The sequence below is a fragment of the Pantherophis guttatus genome, chromosome 7, assembly GCF_059756535.1.
Source record: "Pantherophis guttatus breed Tessera chromosome 7, ASM5975653v1, whole genome shotgun sequence".
NCBI lineage: Eukaryota > Metazoa > Chordata > Lepidosauria > Squamata > Colubridae > Pantherophis > Pantherophis guttatus.
The window spans coordinates 44851841-44875146 of NC_142069.1; the positions used below are offsets into that span (position 1 = coordinate 44851841).

At 35.4% G+C, this 23306-nt stretch overlaps 2 protein-coding genes and 1 long non-coding RNA gene across 4 annotated transcripts in view; 1 reads left to right on the forward strand and 2 right to left on the reverse strand.

Annotated features, from left to right (window-relative positions):
* The window catches only part of LOC117655821 (uncharacterized), a 38177-nt gene extending 37796 nt beyond the window's left edge, over positions 1–381 (reverse strand). The window contains exon 1 of the long non-coding RNA XR_004588797.3: positions 282–381. This is a non-coding gene — a long non-coding RNA (uncharacterized LOC117655821). The remainder of the gene's footprint in view (positions 1–281) is intronic.
* Positions 207–9351, forward strand: KRR1 (KRR1 small subunit processome component). 2 transcript variants are annotated; one of them, XM_034403618.3, is made up of 10 exons: positions 207–515; positions 2026–2201; positions 3028–3162; positions 3315–3440; positions 3591–3674; positions 4520–4576; positions 5730–5900; positions 6474–6551; positions 6676–6769; positions 7643–9351. In XM_034403618.3, the coding sequence occupies exons 1-10, from the start codon at positions 437–439 to the stop codon at positions 7789–7791; spliced, it is 1149 nt and encodes a 382-aa protein (XP_034259509.1). In that variant the 5' UTR covers positions 207–436; the 3' UTR covers positions 7792–9351. The 2 variants fall into 2 exon arrangements, with proteins under 2 accessions (XP_034259509.1, XP_034259510.1); XM_034403619.3 differs by lacking the exon at positions 4520–4576 and having other exon boundaries at positions 360–515.
* On the reverse strand, positions 8506–22897 carry GLIPR1 (GLI pathogenesis related 1). Its single transcript, XM_034403620.3, has 5 exons — positions 22633–22897; positions 12994–13239; positions 11731–11840; positions 8919–9001; positions 8506–8697 (listed from the first exon to the last, which is right to left on the reverse strand). The coding sequence occupies exons 1-5, from the start codon at positions 22813–22815 to the stop codon at positions 8561–8563; spliced, it is 759 nt and encodes a 252-aa protein (XP_034259511.1). The 5' UTR covers positions 22816–22897; the 3' UTR covers positions 8506–8560.
* Between the last annotated feature and the right edge of the window lie 409 nt (positions 22898–23306).

Sequence of the window (23306 nt, forward strand, 5' to 3'; positions counted from 1 at the left end):
ATGTCTTAGAACTTCACAACAAGAATTCTTATTAGAAGCCCAGCTTTCAAATACTGTAGGTCGGTTCTTATAAAGAAATCATAATGAAAGCATCTTCAGAGTGTGCAAAGCATCCTTTGAAAGAGGGCTGTAGGTTTCTGAAATCGGAAGGAATCGGAAGTCTCTTGATTGATTCTGTAGAATAATTCCGTCTTAAAACTGATTCCGGGTTCATTTATTGCCGTCGCAAATTACAGACAAATACGAGGTAGCGTTGGGAAAGATTCGCCTGAGAAACTTACCGCAATTTTAAGTTATCTAATATTCTGCTTTTGTATCTCTATGGAGGACCCCGCCCACCTCCTCCGTCCTCCCAGGATCACCGCATCTGCGCTTCCGTTTTGTCACGTGGCCGCTGAGAGGCGGAGTTTCCGCGGCGCCGCGAAGTGAGAGCAGCATGGCGGCCTCTGCGAAGGCTCAGCGCCGGAAACGCGGAGCTGCGAGCCAACTCCCCAAGACCGACAACACGGCTCCAGGTGACACCATCTTCCCGTGTCGAAGCGTGACTGCTAGTTGGACGTACCATGGTGGCTTATGCTTCTTTTTTTTTAAAGGAAGCACTTGGACGCATATGCTAATTTGTGTTGAAGTCGATTGTGAATACTATCTATCTATCAATCTATCTATTAATTAATTATATTTCTATACCGCCTTTCTCCCGTAGGACTCAAGGCGATGTACAGTCATATATGTATATGTGTGTGCATATATATATATATATATATATGTATATATATGTATATGTGTATATATATATATATGTATATAAAAATAAAAATTCTATGTTGAGGTCGCTGGGTGCTAATTACCGTAGCTGGGCTTCAAAATCCGCATCACTAAGAAATGCAAAGCGCCTTTTGGCCGTCCGTATTTTTGCAGACCAGATAGGGCAAGGGTCCCCAAACTTGGCAGCTTTAAGACTTGTGGACTTCAACTCCCAGCTATGCTGGCTGGAGAATTCTGGGAGTTGAAGTCCACAAGTCTTAAAGCTGCCAAGTTTGAAGACTTCTGAGATAGGGTGTTCTTGTCCTCTACGTGGGTGATAACCATGCAGTCAGTGGATGTCATTTATTTATTTTTAAATTAAATTCATCTTAGAATTATGTGCCTGATATTTATAGCTAACTTTTTAGTGTGTTCAGATTTGTTTTTCCTTCAATATACTATTAACTGCTGTGAATGCTCTTGGGCTAAAGTGCGAAATAGCTAAATTCTGAGTGGCTGTGCTTGTCTTTCAAAATATGTATAAAGGCATACCATACCATAGTGTCGGCCCTCCAGCTTTTCTAGTATTATATATTAAAGTTCTATATATGGGGAGACAAAGTACTTTTGTATGTCTAGAATGAGAGGGAACGGTCAAATCACACTGGTGTCTGAAAGAAAAGAGACACTGCTTCACTGTTACCTGTTTTGGGAGTAGGTTTTTTTTTTTTTTTTTTGCAGCAGCAGCAGCAAGTCTTAGGAAATGCCCTGCTTTTAGAACTTTTTTCCCAAAGCTGCAGTGTAAACATTCTGAAGAGGATTGCAAGAAAATACATAGAAGTCCCCAGTTATTGAAAAAAAATTGGCTTATGTAGAACTTAGAATAACTTTGTCATTTTGAATGTACACTAATTGGCATACATTAAAATGAAATTTCATTGCATACAGCTCTCAAAGGGTCTCTTTTTAATTATCCTTTTTATGAAAGTCTAACAATGGCTGCATTTATAACCAGTAATTGCTGGATTATGGTAGATTTGCCGCCAACAAAGGGGCAAATGCATCTCCTTGCCAGTTGTTCTTTTTTTTGCTCCAGATTGGCACTATCATAGATAGCGCTGCTTCATTTTGATCAGCTAGGGAACCTCATTGCTAGATGCACACTTGAGTGCTATTCTTTCTTTGAAGAGGTAGAATAGAACTTGTTGCTGAACTTTTTGTCTCTCCGGCTAATAATCTTCAATCCAAATGTTTTTTTGTTTGAAATATTTTTGCCAACAGAAGATGAATCAGGACTTCTCACTGTGCCTGATGGATGGAAAGAACCACCATTTACCAAAGAAGATAACCCTAAAGGGCTTCTGGAAGAAAGCAGCTTTGCTACTCTTTTCCCTAAATACAGAGAAGCTTATTTGAAGGAATGCTGGCCATTAGTGCAGAAAGCTCTGAATGAACATGTAAGAATCTTTACTTACATTTTCATAATGTTACCAATCCACTTAAAAAGCATGGATTTTGAGGAAAAGTCATGATTTAGCTACATTGGTGAATAACAGGTATTTACTATAGATGATTCTCTTATCCACTGTCTACTGTGTGAATTCCCAAATATGCAGATAAAGAGGCCTGTAGTAATATGTTCCGTAAGCAAGCTATTTCTATATTCACTGCACAAGAGTTCCCATAATATTTAGATACAGTGTGTATTATATCAATTATTTAGAAATAAAAGTATTTCAGATGATTTATTAATAAGCTTATGTTACAAACATGTTTGAAAGCAAAAGGGGTAATACTGATTCCAAGATTTTGGGGTCCCCAGAGCAGACTGTAATTAATGAGTTACATGGCTTAAAATGTGCCCATCTGATCATCCCCTCTGTTCTACCATTTACTTGATTCTTCTGGCTCCAGATTGACTTCCCAGGTAAAAAATCCAGGCTATTTGGAGATGGCAGAGAATAGATAACAAAAAGAAAAAGTAGGAAATAGGACCTGGAGATTTTGAAGGCTGCAGTGGAAACATCATTGGAGCATGGGCTATGGTTCCTAATTGACAAAACAAATCCAAACATTCTTCATATAAAACCTTTTAATTTAAAAAGGCATCTGCTTAAGGTTTCTAAGTAAAACACTTACCATTATGAAAATCTTTAATTCTTCTTTCTTCCTAGATACTAATACTTTTTTTTTGTTTGTAAATTTTACTGATCACATACATTTCTGAGATCATTAAGAATTTGTTCTGTTCTTCTGAGAATAGTTTCTTGTCTTATGCTATAGCATATAAATGCATCTTTAGACCTAATTGAAGGAAGCATGACTGTCAGCACAACAAAGAAGACCTTTGATCCATATATCATCATCAGAGCACGAGATTTAATAAAACTTCTAGGCAGAAGTGTTCCATTTGAACAGGTTTGTTTTACTAACTTTTTAAACTTTAATTCTTTAATTTCAAGAGCTCTGATAACAAACTCAACCTGATTAAGAATCCTGATTCAGAAGTTAAAAGAAAATGAATATGTTATAATAAAATACTTGATTATATATCTCTGATTTCCATTCAGTCTGTACGTGTCCTTGAAGATGATATTGCATGTGACATCATTAAAATAGGGTCCCTGGTCAGAAATAGAGAAAGATTTATAAAAAGAAGACAGAGGCTTATTGGTCCAAATGGATCTACTCTAAAGGTATGTCTTGTTCTTTTAACTCCTATGCATGCTTATTCAAAAATAGGTCCTCTGTAAATGTGATCTGAATGCTTGTTTTCATATAAAGTAAAATATGTGCCTATGAGAATTGTATTCTGAAATGTATACTGTTATTTTATTTTGATGTAGGCGCTAGAAATATTAACCCGCTGCTATATCATGGTTCAGGGGAACACTGTTTCAGCTCTTGGACCTTTTAATGGCTTAAAAGAGGTAAGATCACCTTGGGATAAAACATTTTGCACTTTCTATTCAAGTATTTCATTTAAATTTGTTAATGTTACATATTAATATAAAATGAATATGCATTAAAAAGAAAGAACCTATATACTAGTCGATAATAAAGATTTGATGTTGGGAAATTACCTAAGGAATCAGTAGTTATATTGAAGTTCTATATATTGTATTAACAGAATTTTATCTAATGAGCTAAACTCTATGGCTATGCTGTGCAAGACAAAACACGAGATGGAGCATTGTATCAGAATGTCTTGCTATCAGAAATCTGATCATTGCCAAACAAATCACAGTATGCAATTTAAGAATAGAATACAAATTTGACCTGATCCAAATTCTTACTTTGTGCAATATATATAATTTAACTACCAGGTACCAATCTCCTGTTCCAGATTATATCTTCATTAGTTTTCTTAAATGACTAAAGGATACATAATCGTACTTACAGAAAATAACATTGTTTTTAAAATAATCTTCCAGTGTTAGAAATTTAATCATCTAGGAATTAGATACTTTAACTCAGGGTAACTAACCTGTATCCTACAGGTTACATGTAGCCTTTACCATTCATTAGCAATTCCAGAATTTTCTCCCCCTTCAGAGTATAAGATACAAGTTTTGCTTCTTAATATTTCCCCCCCTCCTCTCTTACTGCCCAACAAAAAATATCCAAAAGGAGAAATGGAACCTAAATTTCAGTTCTACACCTGCAGGACTTGGTCAGGGCAGAAACAGTATACACTGAAAAAGTTTGCTTACCTTTAGTTTAAATCATTAAAATTAATCAGTTTGCAATCTTGTCTTTTTAAAAAAAAAAATAGGTTAGGAAAGTTGTTTTGGATACCATGAAGAATATTCATCCCATATATAATATCAAGGTAAAATAAGAATATTTGATCTAAAATCATTTTGGCTGACTTGTTGATGTGTTATCTTTTTAGCTTCCCTTTGAACATGCTGTGTTTTGGGCAGAGGAGTTGTATGTTTTCCCAGAATTCTGCAGTGAAATTGATTTAATTGAATCCCAAACCCAATATTCAATAGACATCAGAGAATGATAATAAATCCATCAAATAAAAATAAATTAATGATATCAGTTCTACAGAATGCAGGCTATAATTCTGATTTATTGTAAGCCATGGCCAGGGAATGCAGTAACCTTGCATCCTGAATTGGATTCTTAGCTGTTTTATTTTCAGTTTCCCTGCTGTTCAAAATGGCAAAAATTCCTCCAACTGCCCAAGGGAGAGTCCATGAAAAGATCGTGGAAGTTTTCTAAACCAGCAGCCTCTCAGTCAGAAGAGTATAGATTACAAATTCATTTGAACACAAAATTCAAATAAATGTGCCATTTGCTTCTTATTTTTTTGCAGTTTATTGGTTCTACAGGTAGTCCTTGACGTACGACCACAATACAGTCCAGAATTTTGATCATATGTCATTGGGATCATTAAGCGGGTATCCACATGACATGGCTCAATTTTAGGACCATGTCATGGCTTTCCTTAGGTGACAATGCAGATTGTTAAATAGAGCCTGGCATACCTAAGGCAGTGAAGCAATCCTCACCTAGTGCAACCATGTGCAAGTTATGGGGGTCCTATAGTGTGGCTGGTTTCATTTAAATGGAAATGGCTTTTTCTATTGAAGCCAATCTCCTTTAGGAATGTGTGCTTTTGTTTTAACCCACAAAAGTCAAGCCAAAACCTCTTAAAACCATTGGGCTTAGCAGCCATACTGAAAAGTCAGCAGATTGTAAGTCTCTTTATTCAGCAGTGTCAGTTTTGAATGTTAGATGAAGGAACTGTCATGTTCAGGACTACTTGTTTTAAAAATAATCTGAAGAGAAGGAATCATTAAATTGAGCTAATTTTACTTATAATTGGATCATTTTCTCCTGTATTAATATGTACAGTTATTAAATGAGTCTATTTTATATCTGTGATATGATACAATACCTGATTTTTCCTTTATATAAATTAATAGAGTGTTTCTTCTAACTTACTCCTTGATGTTTTAATATGTTTGAAGACACTAATGATTAAGAGAGAATTGTCAAAAGATCCTGAATTAAGAATGGAAAACTGGGAACGTTTTTTGCCCAAGTTCAAACATAAGAATTTGAACAAACGGAAGGAACCAAAGAAGAAAAATGTCAAGAAAGAATACACTCCTTTCCCACCTCCACAACCAGAGAGTCAGGTTTGTTTAATCTGAAATTTTACTGAACAACCTAAAGGAATTTCCTGACAGCTAATGCCTTTAATACATGGATACCAAACTAAGATGTACCAGATGTTTAAGAGAGAAGGTAGCCTTCAAATGTGGCTAGTGAGGGAGATGGGCAGTTCCAAAATGTGATAAATAAACCATAACTCTATATCATCTGAATGGCACAGTTTCCCCATTCCTTATGTTAGTGTATTATGAAATTTAACCAATGTTTCCCTATAAATATAGCCTAAAGATAACAATAACCAATTGCAGTTTATTGGAAATAATTGTCTTTCATTGCAATATATGTGTGCATTGATTTGCTACCCAAAATGAATTTAGTAGGTTAAACCAATAGTATTAATTGATTGTGTATAAATTAAAAGTTTTATGTTTAATAGTAACTTCAATTTTAATATCACTTGGCTTTGATGTTGCATTATAAAAACTATTAACTTCTCATTTTTTAAATAAGGAATCACAGCAACTGATTTTTTTTAAATATGGAACCAAGGCAACAATTTTTACTGTGGAATATGTATGCTCATACTATTTTTACAGGTTGATAAAGAATTAGCAAGTGGTGAATATTTCTTGAAAGAAAGTCAGAAGAAGCGTAAGAGAATAGAAGAAATAAAGGTACAGTCCCTTGATTTCTTCGTTAATTAACATACTTGCTGGTTGTGTCCAGAATAAAGATTGATTTGTTAATTGAAATACATATTTAATTTTGTATATGCTACATGATCTTTTTTTATTTTAGGCAAAGCAAGCAGAAGCAATTAGCAAGCGGCAAGAGGAGAGAAATAAAGCTTTTATTCCACCTAAAGAAAAGCCTGTTGTAAAACCAAAGAAAAGTAAGATTGATTTCTTATTTTTCTTAATGTTTTATAAAGGACAGTCTCCGTATTGAAAGGAAGCATTTTGATCTGTTACTTACAGAATAAATTACCACTTCCAGGGCTCTCTGTTGAGAAGACTGAGGGCCAAAAATATAAATGGAAGTTTAATTTGCTAAAAATATAATTATATTCTAATCCAAGAAAATACATTGTTTTTTGAAATACATATGGTATCAAGAATATCTCTCTCTTGACATTTATATTCTGAATATGCCTGAAAAGTTAATTTATAAAATTAAGAAGTTGTGATATGCAAGACCAAGAACTGATCCACCCCATAAATAGTATTTTAAGCGAGATGGGATAAAACAAAGTTCACTGATATTAAAGGACTCTACTCCTATAGCATGGACTCTACCTTTTGTAGACAAAAACAGTTAAAAAATTCCTTTGTAAAGTTACCTTCAGATAACTTTGATTTTTATTCTCCCAGAGTTCCTATGCTGACTGATTAACTATTACCGGTAGTTTAAGACCAAGTTTACTATTCAGAGCATTAATAACTAGATTAATCTGAAATACTATATTCATAGGCTTTGGGAGTTTTTTAAGTTTAATTCATAGCTTTGGATCCAATCTTATGGTTGAATTAAAAGCTTACATTGTAAAATAATCTCTTTAGCAACATCTTTGTAGGGCACTTTAATATAACTGGATTCATTAGCTTGGCATGCAACTGATTGTTTTCGTGTTTTATGCTTTCATTGAAAAGTTTATTTGTTATTTGTTATGCTTGTTTGTTTGTTTTGTTGTTATGCTTGGAAATGTTTTCTATATCTCTTGGATAAGGTAATAAGAAAAATATAAATATACTCTTTTACTCTGTAGCGACAACTGAAACAAAGATTGATATTGATGCAATTAAAGAAAAGATTAAAAAAGCAAAGAAGAAGAAGCTTGGAGCACTACCAGAAGAAGAAGTTAAATTAAAAATTGCAGCACGTGAAAAGAAAAAGAAACCATCTTTAAAGCTATAGCACTTCACTTTTTGCAAGGAAGAAAGCTATGAACTCAGTTAATGTAGAAGATGAAAAGTTGCATTCCTTGAGAGAAGAAAGGAAAAATACCTTTCCAGATTTTTAATCTAAAACTGACAGTCCTTGCTCTGTTGTATTTTAAGCAATATAGGAAATATTTCCATACATGTGATATCCATTAGAATAAAGAGTTGACTTATAGTTATTGGTGTAAAATGACAGTATACACAGAATTATCATTGAGAAGATTTTGTGCAGTGTACAAATAATTAGCAACAAACTTGGTTTTATTGCATGGGACTCTGAAAGATCTAGAACATTACAGGAAATAACAGGTTTTCTGAGGGAAGCTGAAACATTTTCTAAATAAATGTATATTGCTTTATTAATTTATGGTTTTTGTCTACTAGACTTTCATAAACTATATATTTCCTCAATCTTTTTGGAAGGGAACTGCTTTAGTTTGTTTATATTACTGGAGAATTTTGCTTTCCAAAGGCTGACTGTTGAGTTACTTTTTTTTATTCAGATCAACAAAGAGCCAAGAGTATGATAAGCAGAGTAGAATGGTACTTTGTGAATGTTGTTGTCAATAATAACTTTATGTTCGTTGCATGTTTACCTGTGGAAGAAGACCTTTTTCTGCTATTTGTACTTTTTTAATTCCTAAAAAACATTTTGAACATGTATCTAAAAATCATGGATGTCTTACTATTCTTATCAATTCATTGTTTAATACCTTACAAAAGTGCTTATTTTTTGTTCCAATTTATTTATACATATACAGTCTGGGATAATGTTGCTTCAGAAAAAAGACAGTTACAAAAGTTATTAAAAATGAAGATGTTCTCAGGACTAGAACAACGATGCAGTAGGTATCACAATATGGCTTCACCCATACTTCACCTACAAATAAATTATTTAAATAAGTTATTTACAGTTGCATCTAGGTTAATGACAAATCAATATAAACGTAAAAAACTTGTAAATTTGGAGCTTCCTAGCTAGATAATTAAAGATTGGTATTTCATTCATGGAAGTTCTGTTTTGAAAGGGTTTTTTTTTTTAAAGACCTTAACTTGTGACAGGAGAGGGAAGAAGAAATGCATGCTAGACCTTTTACTTACCACAAAGTCTGTCTATGCAAGGCTCTTTGTAACATTCACTGCACGTTACTCCTGATTTATATGGCCATCTTGGATAATTCCCACTGCAAAACAACAATTTTGTCAGCTCACTTGATACAGAGACAGGAGAGAAGGTTGAACTACTCTTCTTTCAGGTCAGTGCTTTAACTGAATTATAATCTGGAATAATTTTTGGTAAGTACTGGTCATTAAAACTACAGAATGGTGTTACTAGAAACTAACACAGCCAAATACAATAGAAGATTTAAATCAAAGAAATGGACCCTTGAAACTGAAGCTGGAAACCTATTTGCCAGTATTTTTTATTATTTTCAAATTATTTCAGTTTGATTTATGAAAGGACATTGAATTGAATTGTCCAGTTTATATTAAAGGCAAAAAATGGTTATTAAATATTCAGTAATGGTGTTAAGTGCAATGAATTCCTTTCTTCTTTGTCAGCCTTTATGTTCTGCTACTATTCTCACCTTACATAAAAGGGAGATTGAATATTAACTTTGCTTTAAACTTTTCAAACCGCTAAACAAGGAATAGTATTTAAATATAGTATTCCCCAGTTTTTATGTGCTCAACACCAATAAATGAATGGATGTTTTAAAAAAAACACCACATCAGTGAAATCTATAATTATCAAAATACTATCCATTAAGTGACTAATTGAGAACTTCACATACTGGGCTGAGCTATGGCCTGAACTTCAAGGTAACACATGAACAAAAATTAATAGTTTAAAAAATGCTTTCCTGGAATTTTTTGCTTTATTTTTGCTATGCTTGTTCTAATTCAATTGCTTATAATGATATTTGAAGTTCATTGTGTTTACGCAAGTTACAATGATTCAGTGATGTTGGACTCTAGCAGTTCCCACCCATCTTGAATCTCTTAACCTTATATTCTCCATGATGGCTTTTATGAGAGATTCTTTTAAGATGTTGGTTTTAGACTATGTTTTGTCCAATACTTATTTTTTTTTTGTTTCCAAATAAAGTTACAAAGGAGTTTATATGTTATAACTTGTGCTACTGATAAACTCTTCAAAGAGGAAATAAAGCTGCTTCCTTTCTTAGCCACATACTTCAAAATTATTAGGAACAGGAAGTGACATGGCATTTATTTTATTTCCACTTTTTTTTTTGCTAGCAAGTAAGGACACAGGCTCTGTGAGACTTATCTCTCTCATATGATGGTATTAAAACGGTGAATACCAGGTAAAGGTCTCCCAAGAAAGTATGTCATGGCACTGTAACTATAATAATAAGGCACTAAAACAGGGTTAAGATGTGTAAAATCAGAAGACTTTAGGAAAAGTCTTTTTCAAATACATTTCTACCTGTCTTTTTAAAAAATTCCCAGAGTGCCTTAGTACATCACCTTATAATAATATAACAAAAAACCCAGAGCCTTAGCAGTAATAAATAATTACATCCACCAAAATAAAATGGTGAAGCTCAGCTGAGAATTTAATTATTTGAAAAGCTTATAACAGATTAACAGAGTTGGAAGGGACCTTGTAGGTCATCTAATCCAACCCCCGCCTAAGCAGGAGACCCTATACCTGTGATGGTGAACCTATGGCATGCGTGCCACAGGGGGCACACAGAGCCATATCTATGTGCACACAAGAGTTGCCCTAGCTCAGCTCCAGCACGTATGCATGCGCCTGCCAGCTGATTTTTGCGCCTTCCAGGCTCACTGGAAGTCAGGAAACGGGCTGTTTCCGGCCTCTGGAGGGGTGGGGAAAGCCGTTTTCGCCTTCCCCAGGCTCCAAGAAGCTCTCTGAACCTGGGGAGGGCAAAAAAAATGGGCCTACCGTGCCCACCGTGCCATCACTTGCCAAAAGCGGGGGGGTCACGTGTGGGGCGGGCACATTGAATTATGGGTGTGCAACCCCCCCCCTGCACTCTCCCCGCTTTTGGCACGCAATGGCCATCGCTGCCCTACACATTTCTGACAAATGGCAGTCTAATCTCTTCTTGAAAGCCTCCACTGATGAAGCTTCCACAACTTCCGAAGGCAAGCTGTTCCATTGGCTGATTGTTCTCACTGTCAGAAAATTCCTCATTTCTAGGTTGAATCTCTCCTTGATTAATTTCCATCCATTATTCCTTGTCTGGCCTGTGGGTGCCTTGGGAAATAGCTTGACCCCCTCCTCTCTATGCAGCCCCTCAAATATTGGAACACTGCTATCATATCTCTCCTGGTCTTCTCTTCACTAGACTAGCCATGCCCAGTTTTTGCAATCGTTCATCGTATGTTTTAGCCTCCAGTCCCCTAATCAATTATAATCAAAAAGTTCATCACAGTCAAGCATAATGGGCAAGGCAGAGAGAGAGTGAGTCCTTGGAGTCATCTTCCAGTAGAATTATACAGTTGCTGCTTGCAATGCTTTTGTCCTGTCAGGCCTTCCATTAGTACAGTGTTTCTCAATTTTGGCAACTTTACATATCTGAAGTATGGGAAAGTTTAGCCTAAATTATTTAGGGTTTTAGAACTTGCCCCAGCACTTTAAAAGGATCCAGAATATTAATAGGATTGATTTCCTCATAATTCAGCCCTTTCCATGTAATTACAGTTAAAGTAATTTGATATGGATAGAACGGCTAAATTTGCATTCTAAAGCTAGAACTCAACATTTGTTTTTACTGTGGGTTTTAATCTTCAATTATAATTTTTCATATCAAAGGAGTAAATGGGCCTGAATACACATAGGTACCAGTTTCTCAATTCCTAAAGGAGTTAAAGATTTTCCTTCTAAGATAATTTCTGACAAATTGCAATTTAAAATTCTTACCCAGGTCCATAGTCACAAATGAAGTGTGCAGCATTAGATCCATGAAAGCCTTGAACTATAGGACAAAAATGAACAGCACAGCCAACTTTGTAGGTTTCTGCCCAAACCATCTGAAAATAAAATAGTATATTCTGTGGTAATTTAGTATATACAATCAGCCCACAGTTGTGCTAAAAATAGGACACCTGCTATGTAGCATTTTCTTTAATGATGATGACATATAATGTTAATGTTCAAAATATTAACAAAGAATTAATTTACAGGCATACTAAATCAATTGCTAACAGCTAATATATTGAACTAGGCTTTACAAACTTATACTAAGTACTCTTGCTGCTTTGTCTGACCAAACTCACTGCTGCTGTTTTTTTCAGATCGGATGCATAGACTTAAGATTATGAAATTATTTTGAAAATTATTTTTTCATATCTAAATACTAATAAAACTTTTCAGAATAAATTTCAGCTTTTTTACATAGACTGTGATGGGGATAGGGAAGGGTATTTTTGTGTGATGAATCTGTAGATTTATTATGACTGAAAAGTGTTTCCTTAAAAATATGGAAAGTTGTTCCCATAGTCAGAAATCTGAATAAATGAGATTTAACTTTTGTTTACTCCCAAATTATTTATATACTAAAAACAACTGATAAAAACTTATCTGTGACTTTATCATTCCATCGAGTATCATTAGAAATAGATGATTTCTGATTTATTGGCTAGACCCAAAATATTACAGAAGGAACATTTTCCGTGATTGGGCAAAGCAATGTATTGTGTATTTCTTTTTCCTTCAGGTTATTAAATAAAATAACTAGCCAGTCTTGGTGGCGCAGCAGACTAAAGCACTGTTAAGTAACACCAGCTGCCTGCAATTACTGCAAGTTCAAATCTCACCAGGCTCAAAGTTGACTCAGCCTTCCATCCTTTCGAGGTAGGTAAAATGAGGACCCGGTTTGTGGGGGCAATAAGTTGACTTTGTATAAAAAAGAACACCGCTTGGGGTGGGGGGTGAAAGCCCTACTAAGCAGTATATACAAAAGTATGAAGTTGGGACTGGTGGGGTGGGATTTGTGGTGGCTCAACATTTGCCGTTATAGATTGGTCACCTTTTTTTGCCTAGGCAATTTTAAAGTACAATTGCAAGCTTGCCAAGTGGAATCAAGCAATTTGGAAGTTGTAACCACATTAGTCAATTTATTTTTAAATAACTTCCAACTGCTATTTTTAGAAGTCATATTGCAAGATATAATTAATGACTTACCTGAGTATAGTGCCCACATACATGTTTACAACTTCGAGTAGCATAATTGTAATCTTTGACTTCATTGTACCAAGAAGTGAGGGCTGAAGTCACATTAAAAACCCAAATGGTTCCAGTCCAAATATTTTCTCCAACTATTGTGAAGTTTGGGTGGGCCTTCCCTGGTGACTTGAGATCAGGATTATGATTAAATTGGCACATATTTGCCCAGCCAAAAGCAGTCTTTGCAAGATCATGGTCCCAGCTCTATAAAAGCATAATATATATTATGATCACTTTATTTGATATTCCTGGATTATTTATAAAAATAATGCAATTGTCTTTTACAAAGTAATTCCCCATCCCACCCTGCCACATACCGGTAGATTTGTATATAATTTTTATCTCTCAGTTCTAACTCACTTCTACTGCGGATTGGGGAATATATAAACCAGAATGTTCAATGTCTCCTGTCCTGGCTTTGCACTCTGCTTTGTAGTTTTTACAAAAACGAGCTAGCTGCCTGCTTGTTCCTGACTCATCAGTATGGATATGAATGTAACTATATAAATAGATGTGCAAAAATGTAAAAAATTGACATTATTATGCATTGCACTGTACCATATGTTGTAGAATAAACTACAACTACACTAAGACAAAATCAAATAAATCATTATGTAATCTGTGAATCCAAACTGGCATACTAGTTTTGAAGAAAAGTCAGGAAAGGCATAAACATTTTATATATTATTTCCTTCTTTATAAAGTAACAGGCTATTAGTGGGAAGAGGATCCTGTGGGACCATGGCAGGTTATTCATTTTGCATCACACTGGTTGTGATTTTCTTCTCACATCTGCTATTTAAAATTTGCCTCAATAGCTGGTCACATTAAATTTAATCTCTGGTTAGACACTGGTTCTCAGTCTTTCAGCTAAGATCAACCATGTGTGTAGTCCATTCTCATAAAGTGCTTAACTGGACCAAGTAATCCCTCATGGCTTAGATTTACCTATAGGGTATTCAGACTTGGCCATAGGATATTCAGATTAAACTGATTCTAGCCAGTCACTTGGGTAGAACTAGAACAACTAAAGCCAAGGCAGTTGCCCCCTTTTGTCTATGTAGACCACCAAGAAAGGGCTACGAGAAACAGCCGATATATTCATTACAGAGCTCCATGACAAGGCCCAGAATGGAACATACACCCCAAACATTGGGTGGCTTGTGATAATATGACGCATTGTCAACATGTTCTTGAAGCCAAGGTTCAGGGATGCTAGTAGCATTTCTTGGAGAAATTATTTGGTATTCCCCAAATAATAACTTTAGACCCAATTGGTGTGATTGTTTGCTGCACAAATGATCGGTAAGTTTAATGACACGGTTATCAGAACATGGCTTTGATACAAGGTTAAGGTGACCAGATTTTAACATTGGTAAAGAGGGACACCATTGTGGGCGTGGCTTATTTTGTGGGCATGGCTTGGAGGTCATGTGACTGGGTGGGCATGGCTAGCTGGTCATGTGACCGGGTGGCCATGGCTATGTGTATAGGGACTACTCAGAGGGCTGAAAAAAGTCATTTCTGATAGGTCCTCGCACTTTTGACTGGTCCTCACACTTATGACCGTCCTCACACTTATGACCGTCCTCACACCTATGACCATCCTCACATTTATGCCCGTGAAGCATTCTTAACAACCATGTCACTCATTTCACAACTGCTTCTCTTCACCATTCTCTTTCAACTTGCTGAGACTCCGGACGGCGTGGGACGACTCTGCCCAGCGCAGAGCAAGTCGGCTGCAGCAACCTTTCAATTTAAATGAAATCAACTCCAATAACCATCGGGAGATAATAACTTGAACTTCTAAATCTTGAAACTGCAAGTATTATTATTTTTGTGACTTTTTGACTCAAAGTATAAGTGTGACTGAGCGGAAGCGGCTTGAAAAATGGCACCCGGCTTTAGCGTTACAAGCTGAAAGTGAGAGTGGATTTCTAATGTTACTTCAACTAGCTACAAAGTTGCGCTGTCTGTAACGAGGAAAAAGAAAAGAGAAATTTTTTTTTTAAAATAAGCCTGAGCTTGCTTCAATTTAAATTCTATCTCCAACTTGATTAAACCTGGGGGATTTTTTTAGAGGACTTTGTGGTGGTGGAAAAGGAAAAAGGATCTCCTTTTTCAGAAAAGCCAGTCTACGTGGCAGAATGGCTTCCAAGCCTAAACAGGAAGGAAAGGCAGCATGGGGGGGATCCCCCACACGCAAACCTGAGCAGCAGCAGCCTCCCAGCCAGCAGAGTCAGAAAAAAGATTTTGATGTTGAAAGTTTAAAAGATTTCATTACTCAGGCTCTGGATGATAAATTTCAAAAGTCACAACAGGAAATTAAGCAGGAAATTAATGAAATTAAAAAGGTGGTGCAAGAGAAATATGACAAGGTGACTAATAAATTAATGACTGTGGTGTCTGGTCTATCAGAAGCAATTATCCGAACGGATTCTAAGTTGGAAGAATTTAAATCAGAAATGAATGTTAAAATGAAGGATACTGATTATAAAATTTCTGATGCTGATAATAAAATGCAGAGAGTTGAAAATGAAATCACGATGATGCAGTTCAGGTCCATGGAATTTGCCATAAGGCTTAGAGGTATTAAAGAGAATGATAGACAAGACTTGAGACAGATTTGTGCTGATGCTCTGGCTGTGCTGTTAAAAATTACCTCTGAGGAGATTTTTTATAAAATAGACAAAATTTACAGAATGAATTCGTGGGTGGCCAGACAAAGACAACTGCCTAGAGATGTGGTGATATATTTTACAGACAGAAGAATGAGAAATGATATTTTGCAAAAGTCTTTTCTCTCTGCTGTGCAAGTGGAGGGAGCTCAGATTGGAGTCTATAAAGAACTACCACCTAAGATGTTAAAAGATAGAAAAGATTTTGGATTTTTAGTGAATGAATTAAAAAAACAATAAATTCCATTCCGGTGGGATGCCCCAACTGGCATAATTTTGAGGTACAATGGAGAACGATATCGATTAAACACTGTTGAGAAGGCGGAACAATTCTATTTTACTGTTTTTAAAGAGAGATCACCATCTCCACGTACATTCACCGTGTTGGAGATAAAGGAGAGTGACAAGGAGAAGCAACTTCAGCAAGAGATGGAAGAGCAGCTTAAGCAGGTGGAACCAGAGGCAGCGGAAATGCAGGGTGCTGTAGGAGGTTTTCTGGAGGAGCCTCTGTTAGAGCCTTCTCCGATTCTGACTACAAGAGATGTGGCTTTGGACCTAGTCCGGACGGTTGAAGCTAAAGACCAGCGTGTAACTCGAGCAATTTCTAAGCAACTTAAAGAAAAGCAACAACAGAAAAGACCTAAGGCACAACAATATAAGAAGGGAGTCAAGAGTATTACACAAGAATGTGAAGCCATGGGGGGAGCAAAGTCGAAGACTTCAGAAGATATTCGGCAATTCTGCTCGTCGCTTCAAAAAAGTCTACATGACGATTAAGTTTCTATCTTGGAATGTGAATGGATTAAATTCTCCACAGAAAAGGAAGAAATTATTTACATATTTGAGACAATTTAATAATGATATAATTTGCCTACAAGAAACTCATGTTAGAACACAAGATCAAAAATACTTGATAAATTCAAAACTAGGAACACACTTCATAGCCTCAAATTTGGAAAAAAAGAATGGTGTGGTTATTTATATAAATAAAAGACTGTCAGCTAAAATTATAGAAGCAGATGAAGCAGGCAGGTTTATAGCAATCGAACTGCACACAGTAAGTGGCCAAATTCTAGTGATTGGAATTTATGCTCCTAATCAACAACAGGATCATTTTTACAAAACTTTGGACACTAAAATACTGCAATGGGATTATAGATCTATTTTAGTCATGGGAGATTGGAATGGAGTAATTGACACTAAAATAGATAAAAAGAGTTTGGCGAAGTCAAGGATTAGATTACCACAGACTTTTTTTGATATGAAAGAAGATCTGGAATTAAAGGACATTTGGAGAATATATAATCCAAAAGAATTGGACTTTACTTTTTTCTCTGATAGACATAGATCTTTTTCTAGGATTGACTTTATTTTATTATCAGATGATCTACTTGTCAAGACAAAAAGAACAAAGATTTTTCCAAGAACTCTAACCGACCATAGCCCAGTATGGATAGAAATTGAGATGGGAAAGATTGAGAGAAGATTATGGAGATTAAATGAAAATTTGTTTAGATATGAAAAAAATATAACAGAACTTAAAAAGCAGATGAAAGAATTTTTTGAAATGAATTTGAATAAGGGTACCCCGATTGAAATTGTGTGGGATGCGAGTAAAGCGTATATGAGAGGGGTACTCATTCATATGAACTCTAAACATAAATTGAATCGCCAAAAGAAAAGATCTGAAATGGAAGCAGAAATAAAGAACAAAGAACAGTTACTTATTAAAAACCCAACAGATGAAAGAATATGTGGTGCTATAAAACTTCTGAAAGATCAATTTCAAATGCTTATGGCGGAACAAACAGCAACAAATTTACAATATCGAGACATAATACATTTTGTAATGCTAACAAACCGGGCAGATGGTTGGCTTATACACTAAGGAAGAAGCAGAGTATACGGACTATTGATAGTATTGATATTGGAGGGAAGGAAATCTTTCCACAAAAATTAATTAAAGAAGTTTTTGTAGATTATTACACTAAATTATATGCTAAAGATGACATGCAGAATGGACTTATAGAAAAATATTTAGAAAATAAAAGAGTTACAAAAATTACCAATCAACAAAAGGAGAGAATGAATTATCCTATAACAGCTGAGGAGATTATTGCCGCAATCAAACAATTGAAAACAGCTAAAGCTCCTGGAACGGATGGTTTAACTGCGGTGTACTACAAAACTTTGCAAGCAGAAATGGTTGAACATCTTAGAGATTTATTTTGTAACATACAACAAGGGGGTAAAATACCCCCATCATGGAAAACAGCTTATATTTCTTTGATACCAAAAGAGCAAACAGGCCCTAAAAAACCTGAGAATTTTAGACCAATATCTCTTCTGAACAATGACTATAAAATATATGCAAAAGTATTAGCCAACAGGTTGATGCCAGTTATCCAAGAGGTGATTCATGGTGACCAAGCGGGACTTATAGAAGGCAGATATATGAAGGACAATGTAAGGCAAGTCATAGATTTATTGGAATATCTTGAGAAGAATAAACAGATCCCTGCAGTGCTGGTTTTTCTGGATGCGGAGAAGGCCTTTGATAGAGTGGATTGGAATTTTCTCTTAAAGACTTTTAAAAAGATGGACTTTGGGGATCAATTTATACAGGCGGTTTCAGCAATTTATCAAGAACAAAAGGCACAGATTAATGGAAGTTTAACAACAGATTTTAATATTGAGAAAGGAACAAGACAAGGTTGTCCATTATCCCCATTGTTATTTATTTTAACACTAGAAGTCTTGTTGAATACAATACGGGACTCGAGTACCTTGAAAGGAACAGTGATAAGGCAAGAGGACTACAGAATAAGGGCATTTGCAGATGATCTGGTTGTTACCCTAACACAGCCGTTGGAATCAATAATCCAGATGAAAGACATTATAAAAGACTATGGTATAGTATCAGGATTTAAACTGAACCAGAAAAAAACTAAGATGATAGTTAAAAATATGACACAAGATCGTAAACACGAACTTGAAAGGAGGGCAGGTTTTGAGATTGTACCAAAGGTTAAATATCTAGGAGTTCAGGTTGCAGAATCAAATATGAAATTGTTTCAAAATAACTATGAGGTGCTGTGGCGAGATGTACAGAAAGATATTCAGACTTGGAAAAAACTGCAGCTGTCTTTACTTGGAAGAATAGCAGCAGTTAAGATGAACATTTTGCCAAGATTTCTTTTTTTTGTTTCAAATGATTCCGGTGCTTAAAAGCGATAAACAATTGAAAGAATGGCAAAGTGGACTGAATAAGTTTGTCTGGAATGAGAAAAAACCGAGAGTGAAATTGAAAATTATGCAAGATGTTCCAGAAAGGGGAGGTCTTAAACTTCCAAACCTACAGTTATATTATGAAGCAGCGGCTTTGACTCAAGCAAGCGATTGGTTTGGAAGGAAAAAGACCGGAATATTGAATATAGAAAGCTTCGATCTTGAATTTGGTTGGCATGCTTACTTATTTTATGAAAACAAAGTGGATAAAGTATTTAAAAGCCATATACTTAGAGACTCTTTGATGAGAGTTTGGAAGAAGCACCGACTCAAATGGGATTACAAAATACCGCTATGGCTGGATCTTGGTCATATTTTGTGGAATACAAATATAATGTCACTCGGGGGGTTTTTATATAAAGAAGTTCTTTTTACAGATGCGGGCAGATGGCAACTGAAGACATTAGAAACACTGTTGGTTGAAGGGATTAATCTAACTTGGTTACAGTATAATCAACTTCAACTGAGATGGAAAGAGGACCAAAAAATTGGTATAATGTTGCACGAGGAAGAATTGGTTAGACATATAAAAGAGAAAGGTCCAATGCATATTAAAAGGCTTTATAATGTTTTGTTAGAAAGGGATTCAGAAACTGAATTGGTTAAAGACTGCATGATTAAGTGGGCACAAAATTTTGCAGAACCAGTGATGTTGGAAACATGGGAAAAAATATGGGTTCAGAATGTTAAATTTACACAGTCGCAGAATTTGAGGGAAAATTTTTATAAAATGTTTTATAGATGGCATTTAGATCCTAAGAAATTGTTGTGCATGTACCCTAATGTTCAACCAAAATGTTGGAGATGTGATTGCTTAGATGCTACATATTATCATGTTTGGTGGACTTGTAAGAAAGTGAAGGCTTTTTGGATAAAAATTTGGTGGGTTATGCAGAATGTTTTGAAGAAAAAAATTCAGTTTTCTCCACAATTGTTTTTATTGGGTATAGTTAAGGGTTTTACATTGGGTGAAACAAAGTTGATATTGTATATGATAACAGCAGCGAGATTACTGATAGGTCAATATTGGAAAAATGAAGCCATGCCCACTATCGAGGAATGGACTTTGAAGATGGCCAGCTTTGCAGAGATGGCGAAGATTTCAGCATATCTAAAAGATCGCTCACAAGAGTCTTATGAATGGGAGTGGAAAAAGTGGATAGATTATGTGCAGAACAAATATCAAACTAGGAAGTATCAAATAGCTTTTAACTGAAAGTATTATATAAAGATAGAAATATTTGAATTTTGTGAAGATGAAAAAATATATTGGGGGTGGAGGGGTTCAAGTTTTATAAAAAGGGGATTTTGATTTGGATTATATTCTGTGGAAGTCCGGGGGGAGGGGTGGGTTAGGGGGGGTTAGGGAGGGTTAGGGGGGGTTGGGGAGGGTTAGGGGGGGTTGGGGAGGGTTAGGGAGGTTAGGGAGGTTAGGGAGGGATGGGGGGGAAATGGGGAGAAAATGTAATTGTAAAACTTTTTCAATAAAAAAAAAGATAGGGCAAAAAACGTAAAATGTGAGGACAGTCGTAAATTCGAGGACTGGTCAAAAGTGCGAGGACCAGTCAAAAATAACTTTTTCAGCCCTCTGAGTAGTCCATATGCACAAAAGGATACAGCAATAGAGAGGGATGAAGGAAGGGAAGGGAAATTAGAGTAGGAGGGAGGGTAAGAGAGAGAGGAAGAGAGGAGAAGGAGAAAGGAAGAGGAAGTAGGGAGGAGAAGAAGAGGGTGGGGGGAAGAGAAAGTAAGAAGGAAAGAAAAGAGAGAGGTGGTAGGTTTGAGGAGAAAGATTGCTGTACAATAAAAAAGATGAAAGGGAAGAAAGCCAACCCCAAACAAATATAAAGATATTAAGATAAAGAATGAATTGTTAAACTTTAAAGAATAAAAGAGAACAAATATGAATAAATAGCAATAATTAGAAACACACATACAAACATACAATGTATTTTCTTTGAACAGAATATTTGGCTGGTTCACAAATTTAAACAGGGTTTAGTCATTTCAATTAAATTTACAATTTCTATATTTCCTTTTTGCCATATTTATTCCCCATCTATTTTTTTAAAAAAACAATATTAGCCTTCATCCTCATCTCTAATCTTAATCAAATTCAATTTTTCCCTTCTATTCTATATTATACCCCTTCCCATTGTCATCTATTTTTATATCCATCCTCACATTGGTTAATTATGTAATTATGTAATACAGTTGTTTAATACAAATTCAACATTTTAATATAAATCAATTAGTTATATAACTATCTTTTTTGTATATTAATCAATATGAACATGAATATTCCAATTATTTCCATGCAATCCAATTTCTTACAAATCAATTAATTATATTTACCAATAATAATAAACCAAATAATTTCCCCCATATATTCCTCCAAACCACAATTTAACCATTTCTGCTTTCAACACAATATACAATTAATAGTATCTCAATTATTACAATTCCCTAGTTAAACAGAGCTTTTTTTCTTTTGTGTTTTAAAATCTTGAACTCTCCTCTTTTGCCCTAAATTTCCCATTGTTTGCACCTACCTTTTTTGGTGAGGAAAAAGAAAAGAAATCTGCTGCCTAATTTTCCAACGTTGCAGCAAACAAGCCAACAGCCTGTTTCACTTTCAGTTTCGTTTTGAGCTTGGTTTGCACAAGGAGAAAAAAAAATCTGCTCGAAATTTAGCAAGCAGCAAGAGCCCTGCGCAAAACAGCTGAGAGTGGGGAAGCCGAGCTAATCAACGTGCTAACTAACCTACACGGAAGCTGTAAGGGGCTGTTTTTTCTATTTTTGCAGGCATTGGTCTACTCATTTGTTTTCTTTTAACACAGAACAGCTGTAGGGCGGCCCTTTGAAGCCCCACGGCAAGAGTTTAAACAGTTTTTTTTCCTCTAGCCATCAGCTGGGACTCAGGAGGCAGAATGAAAAATCGGGACTTTTTTAAAATGCCGCGGGACGCAGGACAAATTGCTAAAAATCGGGACTGTCCCGCCAAAAGCGGGACGTCTGGTCACCTTATACAAGGTCAAATTTGTTCCTCCCAGAAAAAAGGAGGAAATGTAGTGCAAAAAAATGGGCCTTTTTTGTACTACATTACATTTGCCAGAAATACTAAGGAACATGATACAGTGTTACTCTTTGAGATTTCTATCCCATCTAATTTTTTAATTATCTAATTTTATTATTTTTGAAGTTGGCATACCACCAAGCAGATGCTCTTTGGTCATAAAGACATATTTAAAGGGGGGGGGGAGATTAGTGTTTTGTTTGAAAATGTGCCTACCTGCTCAGAAAAGTAATAAATTAATGTTAGGACAACAAAAAGGATCTAAACGGTTAAAGTGTAACTGGTATTTTGACTAGCTGTGTCTCCCATAGCAACTATTTTGCCAAAAGTGGGAGTCCTCATACTTTCCATTGGGAATTGATGTTTGCTATACATTCTCAAAATTCCCAAAGTTTCAAAAGAAACAAAATTAGTACCAAACCTTGTCAGAGAATTAGTTTCAGCATAACAAAATTCTCTTAAAAGAACCAGAAATATCTAAGCGAATTCTAAACCTGCAGGAAGTATGAATTGTACATTCTTCATTGCTACAGATTATGATGATTTCCTTACCATTCGTTTCATGTTGCTAGCTGGTGGGTCCACACTTGATCGGAATCTATTATGCACTCTGACACATTCTTCAATAAAGTGTGCATTTTCAATATCCGGTAAGGTATGTTGGGTATAAAAACAACAGCACACTTGCAGTTTCAGGAACAATAAAACACCAAAGATCAGGCTTTTTTCTATCATTCTGGACTGCTACACAATGAGCCAAAATATTTTAAACAAAAGTTACAGGCAAGTCCTTTAGGCTATTCCGTTTGACAACTTCTGCTTGGCTTTATTTCATCTTTCTTGGTTCCTGTTGGCACCCGGAAATGAATTGAACAAATACCTTCGAGCTGAAAGTAGAGCCTAGTGATGAGTCATTTTCACCCACTGAATTGCTCCTTTTCTTACACTCTCTTGTATAATCCTTCCTATCTTGTATGTAAATCTTAAGTAATGAGAGAACATTAACAGTGTCCTGTGATTTATATTGGGAAGTCAACTAATTTTTAAAAATTCATTGTTTTTTTATGGTTTGCATTAGGTGTTGAAATCCAAACTTAAAATTAAATATCAGGAACTTAAATGGTTTAAGATGCCAGATCTTATCAGTAAAACAAAACAAAACAGAGAGAGTAAATAGTATATATAGAAATATAATTGTCCTGTATTTCTACCAATTGTAATGAATC

Coding starts and splice junctions, on each gene's coding strand:
- KRR1 (XM_034403618.3), top strand. CDS start 437: ATGGCGGCCTCTGCGAAGGCTCAGCGCCGGAAACGCGGAGCTGCGAGC. Junction 3,675..4,519: donor CTTTTAATGGCTTAAAAGAG/GTAAGATCACCT, acceptor AAAAAAAAATAG/GTTAGGAAAGTTGTTTTGGA. Junction 5,901..6,473: donor CTCCACAACCAGAGAGTCAG/GTTTGTTTAATC, acceptor CTATTTTTACAG/GTTGATAAAGAATTAGCAAG.
- GLIPR1 (XM_034403620.3), bottom strand. CDS start 22,815: ATGATAGAAAAAAGCCTGATCTTTGGTGTTTTATTGTTCCTGAAACTG. Junction 13,240..22,632: donor CTAGCAACATGAAACGAATG/GTAAGGAAATCA, acceptor ATGCTTTTATAG/AGCTGGGACCATGATCTTGC. Junction 11,841..12,993: donor TATGTGGGCACTATACTCAG/GTAAGTCATTAA, acceptor TTTTATTTTCAG/ATGGTTTGGGCAGAAACCTA.